This window comes from Equus caballus, chromosome 18 (genome assembly GCF_041296265.1).
Source record: "Equus caballus isolate H_3958 breed thoroughbred chromosome 18, TB-T2T, whole genome shotgun sequence".
Lineage (NCBI taxonomy): Eukaryota > Metazoa > Chordata > Mammalia > Perissodactyla > Equidae > Equus > Equus caballus.
This window is the reverse complement of record NC_091701.1, coordinates 54,045,527-54,064,027: the sequence shown is the minus strand read 5'-3', so window position 1 is coordinate 54,064,027 and position 18,501 is coordinate 54,045,527. Positions and strand designations below refer to the sequence as shown.

The following is an 18,501-nucleotide window of genomic DNA, read 5'->3' as shown; positions in this document are numbered from 1 at the left end:
AGTTTCCTGGGGCAAGTCGGGACTGAACTGTGGGATGTGGTTGAGCCTCTTGTTGGCCATGCCACTGGGAAGAATATGTCCACTGTAGGGTGGGGAGTGGGCTGAGCAATTCACTTTTTCTCACAAGATTTCCCTCATAGCCACTATTGCATATTTAGCAAATGGCTCCAGGCCACAAGATGCCCTTGTTGGTCTAGGTCAGTGTGTGATCTGTCTGATGAGAGTGTTGACCATGATGTTGACCTGAAGCACTACCATAAAACCAACAAAGCTAACCATTTTTTTTCACAGAACTAGGAAATTTCAAAATATTGATGTATATTGAGTGTGTATATGTATGTGTATGTGTGTGTAGGCAACAACTAAAGAACCAATTAATGAATTTTTAAAGTCATTTCTACAAAATATTCTGCTCTGTTCTCTCAACCCATAGAGCCAGTTCCTTTTTATAAAAGGCTTACTGGTAGATCCCTCCCCTGACCTCAACAGTTTTTCACCTAAGGTTTGATGATTTTTTTAATGATTCATTCAGTTATTAAATAAAACTTTGGCAACCACTCATGTACCCTATGGTTCAGGTTGATTTTTAATTTCCTCAATGTCTGACAATCCAGAGAGATCGCAGGTGAGAAATCAATTGATAGATATTTTATTCAAAATCCATTAAATTGGTTTCCACAATGGATCATAGACATGTATTGTTAAAACTATATTTATTAGTTATCCAGGGCTGCCATAACAAGATACCACAGATTGGGTGGCTCAAACAGCAGAATTTTATTATCCCACAGTTCTGAAGGCTAGAAGTCCAAGATGAAGGTGTTGGCAGGTTTGGTTTCTCTGTGGCCTCTCTTTCCCTTCTCCCTGTGTTCTCGCATGGCCTGTTATCTGTGCTCACACATCTGTGGTGTCTCTCTTGTCTTCTCCCTCTCGCCAGTCATACTGGCTTAGGGCCCATCCTGATGGTCTCACTATGACTTACCACCTCTTTAAAGGGCCTCTGTCCAGATGCCGTCACCTCCGGAGGCGCTAGGGGTGGGTCTGCCATGTATGACTGTGTGAGGGGATGAACTGTGACCCATAGCACCGTGAGTGGAAACAAAAAAGCCTTTTCCATCCCTGTGGTTTTCTTTGTACACATAAAATTCAACACACAAGGTGAACATTTGTCTGGCTTTTCTCCCTGGGATGAATGTTATTTAAACACTGAAGTGATTCTTAGAAAGAAATTAATTTCTCACAAGTGTGTATTCTTAAAAGTTCGGTGCCTGGGCTGGAGGTAAGGTGGGAGGGCAGGGATCAGCGAATGGGTACTCAGTGGTCCTCCAACTTTAGGGAGCCTAACTGGAGTGGGAGGCGGGACACAGCAGTCTCAAACAGGACACCACTGATTCTGAGGCAGGAGATGACAGCCCACACTTTGTGAACCTCTGCCCTAGGCCTTTCCCTTGTTTGGGGCCCCTCCTGGCCCCAGAACAGGATGCCTTTCCCTCCAGGCTCCTACTTCCCGAGGGAAGAACCAAGTGCAGCATTGACACTGAGTCCTCGGGCTGCCTCATTCCCGTGCCGGGCAGCTCTTCCCACACAGGACTCCGGGCAAAGCCAGGGCCTCAGCTCAGGCGCCAGGTCCATCCCTCCTCTGCCAGGTGCTTGAGCGGCACTCACACCAGCAGGACCCATGCTCACCCTCCAGGAAGACAGATCTGAGCTTACTGTAGAGGCCATGCTGAGAACTGGGCCTGCACCATTGCATTTCATCCTCCCAGCAACCCCTACTTAACAGATGGCAAAGGGGGGCCCAGAGAGGTTAGATTCCTGTCCCAGGTTATTAGGTAGCAGAGCAAAGATTCAAATCAAGTTCGCCGGACCCAGGTCTCATGTTCTCACAGGGATTCTAACCTTCTTCGTTCCATAGACTACACTGGTGCCTGGTAAAGCCCAGAGGACTCCTCTGACTGTTGTTAAATGTATAAAACAAAATACGATTATGAAGGAAACTAGTTATACTGAAATATGTAAGCAAGATCTAGCAATGGATCTGAACGTTGCCGTAATTTCAAAAGAGATCTGCGACAATTGTAACGTGATATGAAAATATCATGTGAAAAACTATTGGTGAAAATATTTCAAGTCCTGTGGTTTGTGGCACACATTATGTTGAAGGAAATGCTAAATTTTAGTTTGAGCTTAGGGGAAATAAGTAGGCACTTTTTTTAATCCAAGTTCACAAACCCCTGAACTCTATCCACAGCCCCTGCAGGTGTAACGATCCAGGTTAGGAATGCCTGGTCCGTGAGGGTCTCTGCTGGTGTTGAGGCCCTTGAGTGAGGCCCAGGTCTGGTTGTGATGTGGGCTGTTAACTCCCTGAGAGGAGGGAAGTCTGACTCTCCCAGGGCCTTGGGTTCTACCTCACTGGGAAGTCGGGCCTGCCGGGAGGTAAGTGGCAGTACATAGTGCTAGCAAGCCCGTCTGATGGGCTGATGCTTTGCCCAAACCTCAGAATGCACTTGCCGTGATGCTGGGGGCCCTTCCAGTGGCCAGCACGGGCTTGTTTGCGTGATGGCTGGCTTTCTCGCTCTATACATCTTTAGTGAGGGGTACTGAGGAGACCTGGTAGAGTCACAGTCTGATGGGAAGACAGCCAGGAAATGGGCCTGGCGTGGGCCCGGCATGGGGGACGTGACTGGTCTTCTTTGACCCATGTGGTGAGGGGGCAGGACTGGAGTCTGGGCGTTCTCACAAACTTCCCTCAGGGCCCCTGCCTGGACATGTCCAGACCAGCAGCTCTTCAGCAAGGAAGGAGCAGAGTCCATGGAAGCCCCTGTAATCACCTTTCAGCACTGAGGGGGGAGTAGCTGATCTGGAGGGGAGTGAGAGATGGGGGCAGGGGAAGCTGCAGTGGAGAGAAGAGAGAACTTAGGTCTGCATCCCCCTGGCAAGGTGAACGCGCTCACCCGCAGATCGTCTCCCCGTGGTTCATGGGAGGTGGCCAGGAGGGGAAAGCCGAGCCCCTGCGGTCCAGAGGTGTATTTATAAGTCAGGTAGTACACAGACAAAACCATAACAGCAACAACAGAAATTGTAAAATAATTAGATTAAAGAGGCTTGTGGGTTGGTAGTCCCCTGAAAGGGTCCCTAGTCCACAGTCTGGCCTCTAAGATGTGCAGGCATAAGTTCAATTTGATCTCTGCACCCAGAGACTGACTCATGACAACCAAACCCATAAGAGGTTCCTGGTAATTGACCAGAAGTCACTCCTTCCTCGGTATTAGGATAACCGGGTGATGGGTTAGTTGGCGAACATGGAAGCAGACAAAATACATCCAAGTGTTGAGGGGCATTTCCTCCACTAAGCACATGCATGATCTGTTGCATGGAGCGCGTCTCTGAGGCCCTCCAGGTGGCCCTGGCCGCTCCCCGCAACGTGGTAAGTCGCCTTCTTCAGCCCTGTTAATACCATTGCTTCGGCTCCAGCATCCTTCACAATTAGTTGGGCCAGAGTCATTTTCAGATCCCATCCTTCCTGGGCCTGGGACACGTCTGACTTGGAGGCCTCTGAAGGTGCCTTCTGCAGCTGGAGAACCCCCTGATTGGCTTCATAACAGGCTCCCAACCCTGCCTACATTGCCCGCTTGGCCCCACCGGCGACTAATTGGTGTCATGCAGAAAAGGCCAATTTAAGGGACACATTTTAAAAGAATCCTTGTCTGAGACGGTCTCTTATTGAAAAACAGATTCCAACCTAGTTTACAGGTGAGTCATAGCACTAGCTAGCCCTTTCCCTGCCTGAAAAGGCTTATCAGATCATTAAAGGGCCGGGCAGTGAGGCACGTCATCCAGTGGAAGATCAGGCGTCCAAAAGACTGACTGGAATGAGTTGCATGGGTCTTTTTGTGAGTTACTTAATTTCTCTGAGTCTCAGTGTCCTCATCTGTAAAGTGAGCAGAATCGTGTAGTTTGCAGTGTTGTCATAAGCGTTAGAGCCGATGTAAGCAAAGCACTCTGGAGCCAACTGATTGTCAGTGAGTGATACCTGCTGTTGCCGCTGCGGAGTTCTAAAAAATTTCATTTTCTGGACGGCCCACTTGGAACTGTTCCAAACTGTCTTCATTCCTGTCTTCTAGCAGCTGTGACAAGTCCAGCCATGTCCTTTTAGCTTTTCCATTCCATTTCTGTCCACAGAAAGCAAACCATCTAACAGTGTTTTTTAACAAAAAGTATTTGTTTCAAGGTATAAGTTTTCCACATTAACTTTTAGTCGTTGAACCAAATATTTTAAATTGTAAGAAATTGTTTTCTGCAATTAAGAGACTATTGAGGGCCAGCCCCGGTGACCTAGTGGTTAAGTTTGGCATGCTCCCCTTCAGCGGCCTGGGTTCAGTTCCAGGCACAGATCTACACCACTCGTCTGTCAGTGGCCATAATGTGGCAGCGGCTCACATACAAAAAGAAGAAGATTGGCAATGGATGTTAACTCAAGGCAAATCTTCCTCAGCAAAAGAAAAAGAAAGAGAGACTATTGAGAATAAAAGAAAAATAATTCTGCTGTTTCAAATTCTGGACACATGTTCCGTAGAAACAATGTTATTCAGGTGGTCAGCATCCCAGGCTGCCCACTAGTGTCAGACCCCTGGGCGATGCCCGTGCTGCTGGTGCCAGACCACACTTAGAGTAGCCAGGACTGGGTGGGAGAAGCTGGGATTGCTTATGGGTGAGAAGGTGAGCGAGGCGCTGCCTCCACCTGGGAGCTGGGGCTCCTGATGAGACCCAGGGATGGGACTCCAGGGACTTGGGGAAAGGGAGCCAGGTTCTTGGCTGGTGTAACTCCTGGGGTGCTTCCTCACCATTGTTTCTGCGGCCCCTCACATTTGCCCAGATGCCACCCACCCCGTTTCCACCTCTCCCACCCAGCCACAGAGTCTGACCTCCCCTTTGTTCCCAGAGCAGTCACACTATGCAGAAAGCTTTTCTAATGAAGCTCCTTTCTGGCAAACAGACAGGAGTCTTAGGTTTGACTCCTCATCTCTTTCTTCCCACTTAGATCTCATAAGGAAATGCCGAGTAGCACAAAGATAGGCATCCAGCCCCCTCGAGCATCTTCCCTGCCTACCTTTCCTTATATCCTGGCTCCTTTCCCTGGAGGACTGTAAGAACTTTGAGGGCAAGACCAGAAATAGTTCCATCTTTGCATTCCTACAGTATGTACCCAGACCCAGGGGACTGTCAGGGATCTGCAGAGAAGAAAACCGTTGGGCGAGGAGTGAGCGGGAGTGGGAGAGCAAGAAAGGATTTTGTCATGGAAATGGGTGAGGAAGAGGAGCCGCTTGAACATCAGGCTTTGGTGGGATACATTTTAGCAGTTTCATGATAAGCTGGCTTACTCAGGCTGCGGGCGCAGGGTCCGTGTCATTCCCCCGACTTGCTTTGGTGAGTGGTAGAATTGAGCAGCATGAGGCGCTGGATTTTGTTTCCAGTATCTTTGGTCACTGTAGCTCAGAAACCTCCCCAGCTAGGGTGCTTCCAGCTTCCAGAACAGTAACATCTTAGCAACGTTGTAAAGGTAATCCACCTCTTGTAAAAGTTGGCCTGAGTGAATGGCTGTCACTTTGGTGGGAACGGGGGAAGGAAGACTGGGACAGAGTATTACTAAGAAGTCTAACAAATGACCGTGTTTTGTTTCTTTTTGTTTTGTTTTTACAGATTTATCAAGACTGTTGAAAGGATAACTGTCCGAGATGCCCGTCCCTCCCCCTCCAGCGCCCCCGCCTCCGCCCACCTTTGCTCTGGTGAGTGGCTCCTCACCATCCATCATGCATGCATGAAGCAAGCCAAATGAAGTCGAACCTGGCACCCATGGATTTGTTTTCAGTGTATTTGCATTCTGGCTTAAATATGATATCGCAGGCTTCCTACGTGCCGGAGTAAGCCAGACCCAGAGACGAGTGAATGCAACATGAAGGGTTTTGTTGTCTAAGGTTTCAGGCAACTCATCGTATGCGCGTGAGTGAGGATGAGTTCGGTGTCCTCTGCCGAGTCCCTCCAGGAGAATGTCCTGTTCATTCCCACATACTGGGCCAAGATGGGTTCGCAGGAACAATTCTGCCCGGCCTGCAATGTTTTCATTCAAATAGACTCATCTTCTAGCCTTTAACTTCTGGGCACACCCAGGGTTTCCTAGAGAGTTCATTTAAAAGAAAATGTTCACTGAAACAGAGTATAGTAAATAATATAGTGAATTGACTTCATGAAAAATATTAAGCAAATAACACAGGTAGCATGAGAAGATAACAAAAACCATGAAAGTTGTATCAGAATGACGGAAGTTTGGGAAACCCTCATTTATCCCATCAGTTCATTTCTATCCATTATTATCTGACTTAAAGCAAGACCCTAGAGAAAAAGGATGTAGAGATGAGAAAAGGGACAGTTGGCTTGGTGGCCATCATAGGACACCGTCTAGTGGAACAGGGTAATTAAGGGCCCCAGACTGCCATGTGAGAGACGTCAACACCCAAGGGGTCAGCTGTCAAAATACATTTTGAGGCAGAACAGGAGGCCAGTGAGGACTGCGGACCCAAAACCATTAATAGACCCAATGCGGACACCTCACTTAACTTTTCCAGGCCTCAGGGTTTTTTCATCCTTAAAATGAAGACGAGCTAATTTTAAACGCTCTCTCCAAGATGTCCAAAGTATGTTGCTAAGTTATAAAAACAAGTTGCAGAGTAAGAGAGGATGATCCCATTAGCAAAAGGGAACTGCGTATGCAAAGAGCATTTCTGGAACTAACTACAAGAAGCTCTTAACAGGTTTGCTTCAGAGGAGCGTTGGGAGCCACTGGGGGAGGAGCATTTTATTTATTAATTCTTTTTCAATTGAGACATAACTGGCATATAGCATCGTGTAAGTTTAAGGTGTCCAACATGTTGATCCCATACATTTATTCATTATAGTATAATTACCACCATAGCTTTAGCTCATATCTCTGTCACATCACATAATTATCACTTCTTTTTTGTGGTGAGGATATTTAAGATTTGGTGTCTGAGCAACTTTGAAGTTTATAATACAGCATTGTTGGCTATAGTTGCTGCGCTGTCCATTACATCTCCAGAACTCATTCATCTTCTAGTTACCAGCTTGTAGCCTTTCACAACATCTCCACAGTTTACAGAAGGGGCATTTTAGGTCCCACATTTACCCTTCCGTCAGGTGAGAGGGAAGGCTCTGGAGGCAGACTGCCAGAGTTTGAATCCTAGCTCCTCCTCTTACTAGCCGGGTCACTGGGGCAAATGCTTTCACCTCCCTGGGCCTTAGTTTCCTTGTCTCTAAAATGGAAGTAATGACTCACAGGGTAGATGAGGACTAAATGAATTAATACACACACAGTGCTCAGAACAGTGCGTGACCCACAGTGAAAGCTATATAAACGTTAACTGTTGTTATCATGAGCACGTTAGTACTTTATAATTTAATTATCTCAGGCCCCTTTCAGCTTAACACACAGGATTCTCTCAGCCTACTTCAGGTTTTTCTTAGCTCTCCCTCTGCCATCACTGCCTCCCACTATGATAAATAGTGGGATGAATTATGAAGCTAAACTTCCCAGGTTTACCTCCTCTGGCCCTCGCTGGCACCTCTGATATCAGATCCCTTCGGAAGGGCTGGGGCCAGCCTAGAAGGACTCTGGGGTCTGCCAGAAGGACCTTTGGGTTTGGAGAAGCTGACCCTCCCTGAGCCAGGCCAGACCAAGCCAGTTTCCAAGTGTCACAGACACAGGCACATGCCTACTTCTGAGTTCACGTGCAGGGCTCTTCCTGCCCCACTCCCTAGCATAACCCTGAAGAAACAAGATCCCAGTTCATAGTAAGGATCTTTCCCAGGAATTCTGAAAATACGGAAAATACCCAGACATTTTAAAGCAGCACCTTTGTCTGTTCTGCAGTCTCTGAGCTAAGCTTTCAAAGGGATGAAACAGCAGAGACACATTAGGCCAAAGGGACGTGACGGGACTTTTTGGAGTAATGGAAATGTTGTGTCTCTTGATTGTGGTGGTGGCTACACACTTATATGTTTGTCAAAACTCATAGAACTGTATCCTAAAATGGGTGATTTTACTACATGTAAATTATACCTCAAATCTGCCTTAAATGAAAGAGAAAAAAATCTTTGGCAATGTCAACAGAGGGAATTATTTTCTAAAACTTCGGTGGGTTTAAAAAAATACAACTGACCCTTTTTGCTAGAGACAATTTTCCCCTTGCACCAGATTAGTTCTAAAAGATGGGAAGGACAGGCCATTCTTCAGGACACATCCTAGAGAATGAAACCTCATCGTATCCTACAGAATCCTATCAGACTTAAAATTCCCTTACGTTTCTCGCAATCCAACCCGGGCTCTGTGGGTTACGGCCAGATTGTGGGCTGAATTTTCAGAGACTTATTATCAGGGACTGACTCTTCCTGCGTTAAAAATGAGTGTAATTTATTGCTGCATCTGCTCCCAAATATCTGGGTCTTAAAAAGAATGACATCGGGTCTAAAACTCGTAGAGAATTTACAACCTATTGCCAAGAACCTTAATAACAAGCTTCCAATACTCTAGCTGCCCCCACCGAGGGTTGTAGCACATGATTTTAATTCAAGAGATGAATATGCGTTTGTGTGGTTTCCTTTCAGGCCAATACAGAAAAGCCTACCTTGAATAAGTCAGAGCAGGCTGGGAGAAATGCCCTTCTCTCTGACATCAGCAAAGGGAAGAAACTAAAGAAGACAGTCACCAACGACAGAAGCGCACCGATATTGGACAGTAAGTGACAAAAGTTATTTTCCATGGAGATAAATGGTTTATGGCCTAACAATCAACTCTACCCTTCCCACCAAAAAAAATTTTTTGTTGGTTAACAACAGCTGCAAAACTAGCAGAATAAGGGACTGTATCACCCATTGTAGGCCACAGCTCTGGCTTGGGTTCCCTCTAATGCTGCAGGAAGCCAGTATAATAATTCTTTGTCCAAGACACACACAGCAGCAATTCTCTGAATTATTCACAACACTTTCTGGAAATTAACCCCTCGCTCCTCACACTACAGATCAAACAGCAGCATGAAATATGGAAAGTGCCCCAGCCTTGGAATCAAAGGATGTGGGTTCCAGTCCTGGCACATCCGTCACTTACCATGTCCAAGCCTTATCGTCTTCATCTGTAGAATGGAGATGATCATACCTGTTCTACTGCCCTCACAAGTTTGTCGAGAGCATCAAATGAGATGATGCTTGTGCAAGTGTTTTGTTGTCTGAAATGTGTAATTCAAGTGTAAGATATGATTATTAGGAGCTTGGAGCGGGAAGAAATGAGATCACAACTTTGCTTATCTACCCATCGTAAGTCTGAGATACTTTCTGGAACAAGGCAGGGTATGTATAAACAAACAAGTACCCACCACACAGGGCTACTTATTAACATTTACAACAGAATAAAAAGTTATACATGGCTAGAATCTACTGGTAGTTAATAATCAGGCCTTGAGACTATCTCTTCATATTCCTAGTTGTTTCCACTGCCAGCCAGATGTCTCCAGAATTCATCCTAGACCACAGATCCCATTTGGACTCAATAGGAAATAGGCTGACCTTCCAAAATCACCAGAGGCAGCTTTGTAGACAAGTGAATAATGATGCAGGATTTTAGCCAAGTGGAGGATTAGAAGTGCTTAGGAGGAATTTCTAGGAGAAGTACCTAATTGGTAGAGAAGGAGAAGGATCAGAATTAGGTGAGAACATTGGTGTGGGAGGAAAATGGAAAAGTGGAAGACCAAGATAAAGGCCTTGAATGTCGCTCTGTTACCAGGCAAGGTGGTACAAGTGGGAATGCACCACACCTCAAAAAGGAACTATGGGGTCTTTGACTCTTGACTTGACATAGTCTTACCTCTAGGTCAAAATGCCCACAAAACCGATATGGTTATCACGTCATCAATCTTTCAGTCCTCCTGATCCACGTCACAAGATTCTCCCTCAGGGGAGCCCAGCACAGCATTTATATCTGGGGAGCCTTAATCCAATGACCATAGTGTCATGGTGCTTAGAATGGAGCCAGAGGAGCTCCCCAAACTGCCGACCTCTAGGACAGAACCCAGCCATTCTCTCCGCTCCCAGAGGGAGCCCAGTCTCTGGAGAGGTGGATGTGAACTCCCCAGATGTTAAAGGAGACTGGGCAGTCTGAGGCCTAGTCCTGAATCCACTAGGGGAAATTCATTTTATTCTTCAAGATCCACTTCTCCTCCCGTTAAATGGAAACAAGTGTTCGTTCTTCTCCCTTCCAGCTGCTCAGTGATGTTTAAGAATGCACTTTACTTGGTGGATACACAATGCAACCAAATGCTTGCCCTTGTTGTCCATCCACTTAAGTGGACACCAATACTGTTGTCACAAGCTCTTTGCAAGTGGCAAAGTCCATCCATGGTTTTGTATTTGTTTGCAGGTGAAACCTCCCTGGGGTTTATGTCAAAATGTTCCCCATGGTTATACATGATATAACTCTTGAAGTCACCCTTGTCCTGCAATTTAATTGCTAATAAAGTAATGTGGAGCCTATTAGCTATCCTCAACTACTTTAGCTTCAGATAGAGCACAAATGTTCCAGGTAAGAATGCTAAAGGATGATGTCTGATGATGCATCAATCTCTTTGAATGTTTAATCCCATGTAAAGATGTCCTAAGTAAATGCAGTATTCCAAAATGTATCATTCCTTAATGAATAATGTTTGAATGACAAGGGCATTATCAATATTATTGGCAATAATTAAAATTATTAAAAATTTTCATTTTAATTTATTTCATATGGAAGCAATTTTGAACACCCTTCAAGAAATTGTTCTTCTAATTTGTTTCATCTTGTTAGGTGAAGTAATTCTTGTGAGCTGACTATCAGATTATTTCTTCTATCAGCAGAGCTCCCATAAGTATCCCAGAAAGCTCCACACCTAGAGAAGATACAAAGCTAATAGAGAATTATAATGAATAAATCTAATCCAGAAAAAAAGAAAACACAAATGAATAAAATTAGAACCCAGAAAATAGATAAGAGATTCAAAGCAGATTTTCTAAAATTAAGGATTCTACAATGAAGTTATATGTCAAAACATTTTGAAATCTTAAAGAGATTAATTTTCTAAGACAGCATCAGTTTACAAAAATTCATGAAATTTTGGTAAATTTTGTGAATTTACCAAAATTCATGAAAACTCAATGAGCAAGGAAAAAGTTGAAAACTTTATCAAATTATGTTCTCTCTCAAAAGCTTTAGAGCCAGATACTTTTATCAGTAGATTCCTTCAGATTTTAAGAAACAGCTGATTCAAATGTTACATAAATCATTCCCAAACACGGGAAGAGATGGAAAGCTATCTGATGGGGGTGATGAGACTAGCATGATCCTAATACTAAAGCCTGACAAAGGCAGCATATACACAAAAAGAAAGCTCGTATATCAGTGTCCCAGGGGACAGGTGGCAGTGTTTAGAGGCATTTTTAGTTGTCACAACTTGGCGAGAGAGGAGTTCCTACTGGCATCTAGTGGGTAGAGGCCGGTGATGCTGTAAACATTCTACAGAGAATAGGACAGCCACCCACAACAAAGAATTATCTGACCCCAAATGTCACTGGTTCCAGGGTTAAAAAACCCTACTATAGACCAGTTATGATCAGAGATGAGAAGGATACTACCTAAAAAAACAAAAAATCTAATTCAATAACATATTGAAAGAATAATTCACCAAGACGAGGGCTTAGCTCATTTTTAATGTTAGAAAGCCTATAAATCCATCACATCAAATAAGGAAAACCTTATAATCATCTCAGTAGATCCTGAATAGGCATTCAATAAAATTCCAAGCCATAAGAAGGTCTTAAAAACCTAAAATAGAAGGCTCCTTGCTGACAAAAAATGTTTAGAAAGAAGGAAAAAAAATATTTCAAACCAATAGTCAATATGTAATTTTGAAATTTGTAATTTTGTAATTTTGAGCCATTCTTATTAAAATCAAAATATACTTTCCTTTAGCAACATTAATAATTTACATTATTTTGGGAGTTCAGTGATCAAAGTAATTCTATAAAACAGAAATAAGATACACAACTATTAGAAAAGAGGGCGCAAAACCTTTCTTATTTGCAGACCATACATCTAGAAAATCTAAGATAAACTTTTTGTAAATTTTAATTTAGAAAATACAGCAAAGTGGTTTATTAGATAGCAAATGAAATTTCCTGGGGCCAGCCCTGTGACCGTGGTTAAGTTCGTGTGCTCCCCTTCGGCAGCCCAGGGTTTTGCTGGTTCAGATCCTGGGCGCGGACATGGCACTGCTTGTCAGGCCGTGCTGAGGCGGCGTCCCACATACAGAGCCAGAGGCACAACTAGAATATACAACTATGCACTGGGGGGCTTTGGGGAGAAGAAGAAGAAAGAAAGAAAAAAAAGATTGACAACAGATATTAGCTCAGGTGCCAACCTTTAAAAAAAAAATTTCCTTATGCCACTAATAACCAATTACAAAAAAGTAGTAGGAAAACATTTCTTTCACAATTTCAACAAACAAAAATGTATTCAAAGTAACCCTAAGAAGAAGCGTGTGTGACCCGTATCGCAAAAATTACAAAACTTGACTGAATAAATCAGAAGACATGGGAAAATATACCATGTTTCCTTAAAGTCTAAATGTCATAAAAGTATCAGTTCTCCCAGGTCAGTTTGTAGAGCTCATGTGATACTTATCAAAGGCTCAGCAGTGTTTTCCAGGGGCAGACTTTAAACAATGCTCATAAAACAAACCTCATCAAACAGACATACACACATAAGTGGTTAAGAGACAATGTCTTTAAGAGGGTGTAATCACGGCTCTCACACAGATAGAAAATGAGCATATGTCAAAGATGTTATTAGGCTCATTAGTGAATGAGGGAACCAGTATGATGTTATCAGTTAAAAGGAGAATTCAAAGTACCACACGGACATAGTGGGATAAGTGCTGAAATCAATTCACAAATAGGTGCAAAGTGGGTCAGTGATCAGTTGCATTCCACTGAACACAGCCAGTTTACATTTCTATGGACAAATATCATTTACATTATTATCAGTTTCCTACAACTTACAAAGTTGTAAAATAGCTCAAAGACAATGGGAAATAACCCAGAAGGCTAGACAGGACACCTAGTAATATTTTTCTTTCTTCTTGCTTTCTTTTTTTATTTGTTTGCCCATTTCAAAATCTTTCACAATTTTTTGGAAATAAATGCGAAATGAAACAGAATTTTTGTACCATCTCAAATTGCAAAACATTTTTTAAAAGTTAAAGCTTACTATTGGACTTTATGATATTAAAAAATTGAAATCAACCTAAAAGGCCATCAAATAAGTAGATGGTTAAATAAATTACAGTACATTTGTGTTCGAAAACACAATGCAGTCTTTGAAACTCATGTTTTCACAGAATATTTAATGACATGGGAAATATTAATGTGTTACATGAAAAAAGCAGGCTAAAAACTGTTTAGTGAATTTGGTCTTAATTTTAAGGGAAAAAAACATATAAAATGAAAATATACTGGCTGGGAAAAAATACACCAAAACGGTAAGTATTTCCAAGGAGTAAAATTATGGGATATTTTTTCTTCTCTTTATTTTTACTATTTCCTTTCTTCTCACCTTTTATTGCATCTCCTCTCCCTTGGGACTTTCTTTCTTTGAAGATCCTTTTATTTGCCAAATCTTAGGATATAGAACAAACAGATATTAACTCATGTGGCAGCTAGCCAAGTTGGGGGGGGCGTGGGGGGAGTAAGTCGTCAGCCATTACCAATTCTTCTGCCACTGAGCCCACAGCTGCCCTGGAGTGGAAAGAAACTCCTTTTCTCACTGGGGGTAGGGTGAATCCTTAAAATCCTGCATTTTAATGAAATCACAGTTGTCCACCGGAGGCCTACGTTCAGCCAGCTCCATTTTATCGTTATTGTTTACTTGGGCGAGGACTGTGAAGTCCTCTGGTGGGTGTTTTCATCCGTGTGTTTTCTTCCTTCTGCAGAACCTAAAGGAGCTGGTGCTGGTGGAGGTGGTGGTGGCTTTGGCGGAGGAGGTGGCGGCGGCGGCGGCGGCGGCGGTGGTGGTGGTGGCGGCGGCGGTGGAGGAAGCTTTGGCGGGGGTGGACCACCCGGCTTGGGAGGGCTGTTCCAGGCTGGAATGCCGAAGCTGCGATCCACAGCCAGCAGGGAGACTGGTAAGGAGAGTTTCCTTCTTTTAGTGACTGAAGACGAGGCCGAGTTTGGTGGTTTTGAGGCTTGGCGTCCCATCTAAGGCACTGTGCCCTTTAAAACATTTTAGATTGCTTGAAACATTAACACTGTTTTATAAGAGAGATTCTGTTGAGCATCTCTTTTTTTTTTAATCAGGATCAGACAGCTCCATGGAGCTGTTAAATATTGCCCAGTGTCCTTGGGGTAACTTGTACTTTTTTGTACTTTTCTAAAGGGTGAGCTAGAGTGGGAAGAAAAGGAAGGAGCAAATGGAACTTGCCACCCCTGGAAACTCTGCCTGGTGACCTGGCAAATTCAGCTTTCTGTGTGAGGTCGTCGGACCCAGCTGTCTAGTATAGTAAATACTTGTGAGCCACTTTTCAAACGCACTGTGGAGCATGTCATATGGAATATAATTACATATCTCACTAAATCTAAAAAAGTGTTTTGTATGACAGGCTTTGGCATTTTATGGCCAGTGATTCTAAGTATTCTCTGCAGGGAGCCGTGGAAATGAGTCCTGAGTCCTACAGGATTGTCTATGAACCTGACGGCAGAGAGAAAAGTTGAACCTGGTCAAGCCTAAATAAAAACCTTATAGAGCCTCTCCTGACTACTACTGGAAGCTCAAGAAATTTGACCATAAAACTTCCTATTTTAATGTTTCTTGTGTTAGAAGAATTTTATTTCTAATTCTGTGATCTTTGAAAATGCCCCCTGGGGAAGTGTGAAATTCTCACATTCATATGAGATAAAAGAGTGAATCCTCAGGGTTAACTGACTACTTTAGTATGGGATGGTCAAAATCTAGAAAGAGACTCAAAAATGTGAGAGATTCTGTCTTGTCAGACCTGCATTTAAATTTAAAGGTATTTCTTTAAAACCCACCAAAAGGATTTGAGGCATCTGACAAATGCATACATTCAGTACTTTAACCTAGGTGAAGAAATTAGGGCAAACACAACTGGACGTAAATAATAAAATGAAGATGGAATTTACGTTAGTGCACAAAATGGTATACCAAAAGTATACGTGTTCATAATGGACCATGCACAGAATGGATCCTATCCATGCAATGTATGTGTGCATAGTAACTGCAGCTTTAATCCAAACTTGGAAGATCTGACTTATCACAAGTTGGTGACATAGAAATGTTCCACATAGTCAAGGAAAATACAGCTCTTTTTCTAGTACTAAAGTCAAAATAAAAAATTCTCTCTAGAGTTTACATTACTCTACTGTACACATCCATCCAAATGTGTCTTATTGTGCTTTGGATAAAATGTGAGCTCCTTCTGGCCTCCAAAGCTGTTTATGAACAGCACCTACTGGCCACTCAGGCTCCATTTCCTAGGGTTCTCCTCCATGCTCACTCAGGCACATGGGCCTTGGTTTTTTAACTTGAAGCTCATTCCTACCTCAGGACCTTTGTACCTGCTGGCTCTCTGCCTGAAGCACCTCTCCTCTTCCTCTCTCTCTGACTGGCCTCAGCTCAAATGTCACGTCCTCAGAAGAGCCATCCCCAACCACTCCATCTATCCTGGCCTCTCTAGACACTCTTCATCTCAGCAACCTATTTTAGTTTCTTTGTAGTACTTATAACTATCTGAAAATATTTGCGTGTTTACTGTTATTGTTTATCTCCCAAACAAGAATGTAAACTACAGGAGAGCAGGATCTTTTCTGTTTTGTTTACTCTTCTGTCTCTAGCATCTAGAATAAAGGCTGGCATATAGCAGGTCCTCAATAAATATTTGGTACATTAATTAGCTCATGGTTGGAGTGGTAGAAGTTTTCAGGCTAACCCTTTTTTGAGAATGCACTTAGGTTCCAAAAGGTTCTGGGGTGGTGATTTGAATGTTTCCATAACTTGGTTCCTCCTTTAGTTCTTCCCTTTGTTGAACCAAACCAGTTTAATATTAATTATGTAATAGGGGTGTTCTGTCCTGCCAATATTGAAGTGGAAGTTGACCGAGTAGGAACAAAAGAAATTGTTGCCTACTTCTTTGCAGATTAAGACCATCCACTGGTGTCAACTCTTTCAGTTAAACTTTGACAGTTTCTTTCTCCTTTCTTAGTTCTTTCTTATTTCAATCATAACTCTTTCATTACATTTTTCCACCTTCTCTTGGGAATGTCTCTTCAAAGGGACTAGGTAAGCCCTCCCGTATAGAAACGTGTATTGGGATAACTAATTTCTTCACCCAAGATGGCTAACTTATTTTTCAAATCTGAGAGGTGCAAGGGCAGGGGACAGGGATAGTGATGGGGAGAAGAGAAAATTATTAGCAGAAATCCCATGTGCCAACACCATCTGTTCTCGTCCTCTTGTAAAGAGTAGGGATCTCTCTAGAACTCTCACCAGCCTCATCCTGCTTCTTGTCCGTGCGTAATGCCAAGAGACCTCTCCCAAATCCTTTTGAAAGCTGACAGGTTGTAGGACCTAGGACCAGAAGGTAAACAGAGAGCTGTGACCTATTCCTCTGCCTCCAGGAAGGACCGTACAAAATCTGCTTTATGTAAATAATGGTTACCTGCAGTTGATAGCATCTAGGAAAGGACTTCTAGTAGCTGGGTATGTACCTAGTTCTCTGATTTCCTTTAAGGTTCCTAATTTTCTTACTGAAGTTTTTTTTCCTCTTCTTCAGATTCTGGAGCAAGCCGACCCCCAATTTTGCCACCAGGAGGAAGAGCCACATCTGCCAAACCTTTCTTGCCCCCAAGTGGCCCAGGGAGGTTCCCCGGGCCTTCTCCAGGCCACAGAAGTGGACCCCCAGAGCCTCAGAGGAACCGAATGCCTCCCCCAAGGCCTGACGTGGGCTCAAAGCCTGATAGCGTTCCCCCGCCAGTACCCAATACACCAAGACCCATTCAGTCAAGTCTGCACAACCGGGGGTCCCCCCCAGTGCCTGGGGCTCCCAGGCAGCCCAGCCCTGGGCCGACTCCTCCCCCTTTCCCTGGAAACCGAGGTGCTGCTTTTGGAGGAGGCTCCATACGTCAGACCCCGTCAGGCTCCTCCTCGCCCTTCTCCAACAGGCCTCCCCTGCCACCCACCCCGAGCAGGGCCTTGGATGACAAACCCCCTCCTCCGCCTCCTCCAGTGGGCAACAGGCCCTCCATCCACAGGGAAGCGGTGCCTCCTCCTCCCCCTCAGAACAGCAAGCCCCCGGTGCCTTCCACCCCGCGGCCTTCCTCCTCCTCACAGGCGCCACCTCCGCCGCCGCCACCCAGCAGGCCTGGCCCTCCTCCCCTGCCTCCAGGTTCCAGTGGCAGTGACGAAATCCCAAGGCTCCCACAGCGGAATTTGTCCCTCTCTTCATCTGCACCTCCCTTACCTTCATCTGGACGTTCCGGCCCTCTTCCTCCCCCGCCCAATGAGAGACCCCCTCCTCCTGTGAGGGACCCACCCGGCAGATCAGGTATGGCAAGACATGGGGTGAGTTGTCTCCCTACAACCCAGCCGGCCAAATGTCCCTAATAATATATCATAAATGTGAATGGAGTCCAACAAAAGCCTACGTGAACTCTCAGACTGCCTTAATCTTCTAAGTGACATTTCCCACGTATGATTTCCTCTTGACCTCATGAGACCTCTGAAGAAAGTGGGGCCAATGTTTCTGTCCATGTTTTAGAGATAAGGACCATGTAACCAATAAAATTAAGTCATCACAGGCTAGTTAATAAAGGAAGAGGCTAGAACTTCCATCGCGCCACTCTACTACCCTGCCTCCCAGAGGGACTCTCAGCTGTCTTTCCTGGGGAAATAAATTCCCATCTCCTGCTGGAGCGCCTCATTATTCCAACAAGAAAGGCAGTTATTTAAGAGCTAATGAACTTCTCCTGTACTTCTCACCTGTCAAGCTTTGAGGCCACTTCCCTGGTCATTGAAGACAAGTGTCACAGTCTGTTTTGCTATTTGTTAACACCTCTGGCACATGGATCCTTTGGAGAATGAGATAAAAGTATAGGCTTTCTCTTCATGAAAATGCTCATAAGCATAAACTCAAAATTTGCTTGCTGTGTCATGGATTGAACTGCCAAAGCCCATCTGTGCCCCCTGCCCAGGGGTAAGAAACCTGGATCTAAGGAAAGGTTTCATTTCAGAGTATGAAATGCAGTGTGAGGATTGCCCAGAGTTTGCGTTCTCTCTCCTAATTGTAAGAAGCGCTTTTGTGTTTCACAGTGGTTATTGGTGGATTCAGTAGATCTGCT

The 18,501-nt window shown here is 44.2% G+C and overlaps 1 protein-coding gene and 1 long non-coding RNA gene across 6 annotated transcripts in view; one reads left to right on the top strand and one right to left on the bottom strand.

The window, feature by feature from the left end:
* Positions 1-18,501, top strand: part of WIPF1 (WAS/WASL interacting protein family member 1) — a 112,401-nt gene that overhangs the window by 82,791 nt on the left and 11,109 nt on the right. For all 5 annotated transcript variants that reach the window (XM_023622027.2, XM_070242035.1, XM_001495709.6 and 2 more), the window contains 4 exons: positions 5,701-5,786; positions 8,680-8,809; positions 14,082-14,273; positions 16,938-17,708. In XM_023622027.2, coding sequence (XP_023477795.1) covers positions 5,736-5,786; positions 8,680-8,809; positions 14,082-14,273; positions 16,938-17,708 — 1,144 coding nt within the window. In that variant the 5' untranslated portion in view covers positions 5,701-5,735. The remainder of the gene's footprint in view (positions 1-5,700; positions 5,787-8,679; positions 8,810-14,081; positions 14,274-16,937; positions 17,709-18,501) is intronic.
* The window catches only part of LOC106781953 (uncharacterized), a 30,169-nt gene continuing 28,038 nt past the window's right edge, over positions 16,371-18,501 (bottom strand). Inside the window, exon 5 of the long non-coding RNA XR_001378753.3 lies at positions 16,371-16,732. This is a non-coding gene — a long non-coding RNA (uncharacterized lncRNA). The remainder of the gene's footprint in view (positions 16,733-18,501) is intronic.